We start from the raw sequence: 4,783 nt of genomic DNA on the forward strand, positions 1-4,783 counted from the left end.
ACATTTTTTCACACAATCCGAATTTGAACAAAGCCAAAGTTTTATGGAAAATAGGCATGGATGGTGAAAACGGTTGGGAATCATATATAGCTATATATTCAAAAGAGAGTTGTCAATATCTACAGGATGCCTGGGTCATTGGTGACAAATACATTAGATTTCATATTTGTAATTAAATTCAATTGTGCAGTGATTTTGACATACATAGGATCACAGAATAGTCCCTTAATCCCATCAGATATGTGCCAAAATGAGCGACTTTCAGAAATAATAGATCAAAAGAAATGAAAACCATGAGCTATAAAAATCGTGTGCCAAAAGAGGCATTTTACCAATTCCAGATGTTTGGTTTTGAAGTAATTTCTAATCCATTGACCAAAAAGTGGGGGAGGGGAGCAGTACTGAAACTATGCTGTTCTGTTGAGGAGCCCCTGCAGGGCTCTCTTGATGTCCCTGTTCCTCAGACTGTAGATGAAGGGGTTTAGCATGGGGACAACAACCGTATACACCACTGAGGCCACTGCACCTTTCTTGGGAGAATGTGAAACAGTTGAACTGAAGTACACCACAAAGGCTGTTCCATAAAATAAGCAAACAACTGACAGATGAGAACCACAGGTGACGAAGGCTTTATACCTCCCACCTGAAGATGGGACTCTCAGAATGGAGGAAAGAATTTTATAGTAAGAGAAAATGATCCCTGAGAGTGGAACTCCACCAAAGATGACACCAATAATATAGATCAATATTTTACTGGTGGAGGTATCATTACAGGCCAGCTTGAGGAGTTGAGGAGGGTCACAAAAGAAATGAGGAATTTCCACATTTGTGCAAAAGGAAAGTTGTGACATCAACAAGCAGTGCAACTGAGAGTCCAAAAGGCTGATCAAAAAGGACACTAGAACCAGCAGGCTGCAGAGGCAGGGGTTCATGATGACCAGGTAGTGCAGAGGGTAACAAATAGCTACAAACCGGTCATAGGCCATCACAGTTAGGAGTGTATTGTCCAGACATCCAAAAAGATTAAAAAAAAACAGTTGAATAAGGCAGCCGGCATAGGAGATGACTCCACTGTGAGTTTGGATGTCCAAAATCATCTTGGGGATGGTGGTAGAGGTAAAACCAATGTCAGCCATGGATAGGATGGAGAGGAAGAAGTACATGGGGGTATGTAGGTGGGAGTCAGAGCTGACAGCCAAGATGATAAGCAGATTTCCCAGCATGGTGAGCAGGTACATGGACAGGAAGAGCCCAAAAATTAGAGGCTGCAGTTCTTGATCATCTGAGAGTCCCAGGAGGAGAAATTGCAAGACACCTGTTATGTTCTGTGGTTCCACATAGCAGAGACACCTTTTGGAAAATAAAGGAGGATTGGTATAAAGGAAACAAGCATACAAGTATCCATCAGTGAGTCTATATTTTGAGTTTAAGCAATTTATAAATAAAGTATTTATACTCGAAGACCATACTCCTTCAGTAGTATTTCCAAGTTATGACAAACATTCCTCTGAGAACCTTTTTCACATTGAATTTGCTCCATTAACCTGTTACTACATGCATCCTTTGGAAAGAATGAGCTAGAGAAATTAGAGGAGCAAGGTTATTTAGAGATATAAAAATCAATAAACATCATAACCTATCAGTCCCTTCCTGTGAAGGAAAGCAAGAAATGAGAAATATCATTCACCCTTAAGAAAAAAAAATATTCTTTATTGGTTTCTTTAATTAAAGGACACTAGTAAGCATTTAAATATATTTAATTTATCCAAATGCAGTGCAATTAATTCCCTTGATTTGGACTATTTATAAACATATAAAAGAGCTATGTAATAAAGTGTCTGATTCCATTTTTGTGTGTGTGTGATATTTGGCTACTTACAAATTTTAAACCACACCACTTTCTCTTCCCATTCTGCCCAACATCTGGACTACCTGATAAGAAAGCCTGAGTCCTTCACTTAGAAAATAAAAACGTCATGGGGGTGTAATGTACTGCATGGTTAGTATAATTAATAATATTATATTTTGCTTTTGAAAGTTACTAAGCATGTAGATCTTAAAAGTTCTGCTTACAATAAAAAATTTGCAAATATGTACTCTGACAGATCTTAACTAGACTTGTCATGATCATTTTGCAATATACACAAATATTAAACATTATGTTCTGAACCTGTAACTTATATCATGTTATGTGTCAATTATATCTCAATTTTTTAAAAGGCTAGCTCCTTCCTCCTTTGGCGACATCCAAAGGTTCAAACCTCACATATGCAGGAACTCTCACTCTGACCACACAACCCATCCACAATTTTTTAAAAAAGCCAATATCCTTGACCTCTCATGTCTTTGCAGGCCAGCTTAGATGGGCTCCTATGCTTCATCCACAAAGGGAGACATCCATATGAGGAATAAAACATTTTATACCCTGTTGAATGTGTAGAATTTTCAGCCTCAGTATCCAAGCCTAATTTGGGGTGAGAGCCCATCCTATTCCTGCAGAGCATTCACTGCACTTGTCGTGGTGAGTCAGATATGGAGACAAGAACCAGCAGCATCGAAAGTGTCTTTTCTTGCTCTGGATCTGCTGTGTGATGGCAAGCTTGCACTTTGGACAGTGCCACATTGTGCTACATTTATTGAGTCTTTCTGATCCTTTCATATATAGCTTACTGACCTTGCTTAGAAGTTTCTACAATTACCTACCGAATGGAGACAAAACCATAGAGTTGGATCTTTCCTTAATATAGCCCTGGGACTTGTGTCTTGGCCAAGACCTATCTGTGTCTTAAAATGAAAATATAATGACATTAGGGTCTCGGGAAAGATACTTCCCCTGATTGGTGTGTGTTTCACCATGCATTTGCCCCTATTGTGCTCGGGAGAAAGAGTTTATTTGCCCTGTGTGCAGCATAGGTCCATCGGGGTGGTTCTCACAAAAGAGTAGTCATTAAAGGGAATTTGGCAGGGAGGAGGAAAGAGAGAGAGAGACAGAGACAGAAAGGAAGACAGAGAAAATGAAAGGGAATGGTGGGGATGGGAGAGAGGAGAAGAGAAGAAGAGAGGAGAAAAGGAAATGCAGCTACTATGTGTCATGCTGAGATCTGCACATCTAAGTACCGAGAAATGCCAGGACCTTTAAATGTGTCTGCTTTGCTGTTACCCATGTCTTTGTCTCGACAAAGATCTGAATCCTCAGGGTTTTAGAACGGCACCCATCGCACTTCTGTGGCACAGCAAAAGGCTTAATTCCAATCTGATTTAAGCACGTGGTACGTGAACCCTACAAAGCAACCATCATCATGGAGAAGGTCCCTCACCCTGAAGATATGAATTCGAGATTCTCTGGAGAAAGAAATCTATAAATATGAACAGAATAGAGAGAACCATCCTTAAAGTATATCTAGTAATAAAATAAAGGAGGAAAGAAAGAGGAAGGAAGAATGAAAGAAAGACACACACACACACACACACAGAAACCTAGGTATGGAAAGAAAACAAAAAACAGAAACAGAGGTGAACAATTTGACCCAGCAAGAACTACAGAATATAATGAAAGAATTTATAGAAGAAAAGCTAATAGGTACCAAGTGGCTTTTGCATTTCTTCAGCACAGGTTCTGAATTAACATTAACATCAGCTGAAATGCACCAATTGGCAAAATTTCATGTCCTCAACCAATACCATGTCTCAAATTACAGCAATAACTAATGATGCCACTAAATTTTAACATGATAGCCTCTAAAATCTTAGGAAGTTCTCAAACATAAAAATAAAGGATGTCTATGCCTCACATTTATCATTGGGACTATTGCTTTGTCTAAATTCTCTTTTGTAATAGCACCCATTCCTCTCAAAAATCCACTAATGGCCATGGACACTCTGACTAAATTATAATTAAACTGACTCTTTGGCCATACAGCACAATTTACAATAGCCAAGATATGGAAGCGACCTAAATGCCCATCCACCAAATAGTGGATAAAGAAGTTATAGTTCATGTGTACAATGGAATATCACTCAGCCATTAAAAGGAATGAAATCCTAATATTTGCAATGATATGGATGGATGTAGAGGGTATTATACTGAGTGAAATAAGTCAGAGAAAGATAAATACCATATAGTTTTACTTATATGCAGAATCTAAGGAGGAAAAAGAACAAATTAATCAAAACAGACTTGCAAATATAGAGGACAATCTGGTGACAGAGGAGAGGAGGGTTGTATGGCTGGGAGAATGAGGTAAAGGGTTTAAAAAATACAAATTAGTAGTTAATAGATGGTCAGGGGGATGGGGAGCATGGCATAGGGATTACAGTTAGCATTAATATATATTGGGTAGATGGAGAGCCAGATGAGAGAAAGAGCAATTAGGGGGATCATTTTATAGACTATATAAATGTCTAACCAATGTACTGTATACTTGAAACAAATAAAGAAAATTTAAAAAATCAAAAATAGAAAAATAAAAAAGTCCTTGGCCCTGTATGGAAAAACCTGCCCAGTTTTTTACCTCCTTCATGTCTCATTTACTTTACATAGAACATTTAATTTCTGACGCTTCTGGTCACCAAATGTGGGGGCTAGGATTCCCCACATCAAACCATTCTCCATGATACCAGCTGAGTGTCCTATGATTTAACTCAATTCTGAAACTATTTGTCTAGAGTGTCAGATTCCACAGGTTAAGGACTCAGTGCCACGAATCTACTTTCTCCCTCACTTCACATACCACCTGTAAGGGCCTCAGGTTACCTACAATTTTGTCCAGCTTGGCTACAAATC

General features: G+C 38.6%; 1 protein-coding gene across 1 annotated transcript; it reads right to left on the reverse strand.

Moving 5' to 3' along the window:
* Positions 1–407: 407 nt before the first annotated feature.
* LOC120600319 (olfactory receptor 18) lies at positions 408–3,424 on the reverse strand. The gene is made up of 2 exons (XM_039859805.1): positions 3,404–3,424; positions 408–1,361 (listed from the first exon to the last, which is right to left on the reverse strand). The coding sequence occupies exon 2, from the start codon at positions 1,236–1,238 to the stop codon at positions 408–410; it is 831 nt and encodes a 276-aa protein (XP_039715739.1). The 5' UTR covers positions 1,239–1,361; positions 3,404–3,424.
* Positions 3,425–4,783: the final 1,359 nt, after the last annotated feature.

This window comes from Pteropus medius, unplaced genomic scaffold (assembly GCF_902729225.1).
Source record: "Pteropus medius unplaced genomic scaffold, Ma_sr-lr_union100, whole genome shotgun sequence".
Classification (NCBI taxonomy): Eukaryota; Metazoa; Chordata; class Mammalia; order Chiroptera; family Pteropodidae; genus Pteropus; species Pteropus medius.

Bases quoted from the DNA above. Each gene is read 5' to 3' on its own strand.
- LOC120600319 (XM_039859805.1), bottom strand. From the start codon at position 1,238: ATGTACCTGCTCACCATGCTGGGAAATCTGCTTATCATCTTGGCTGTC.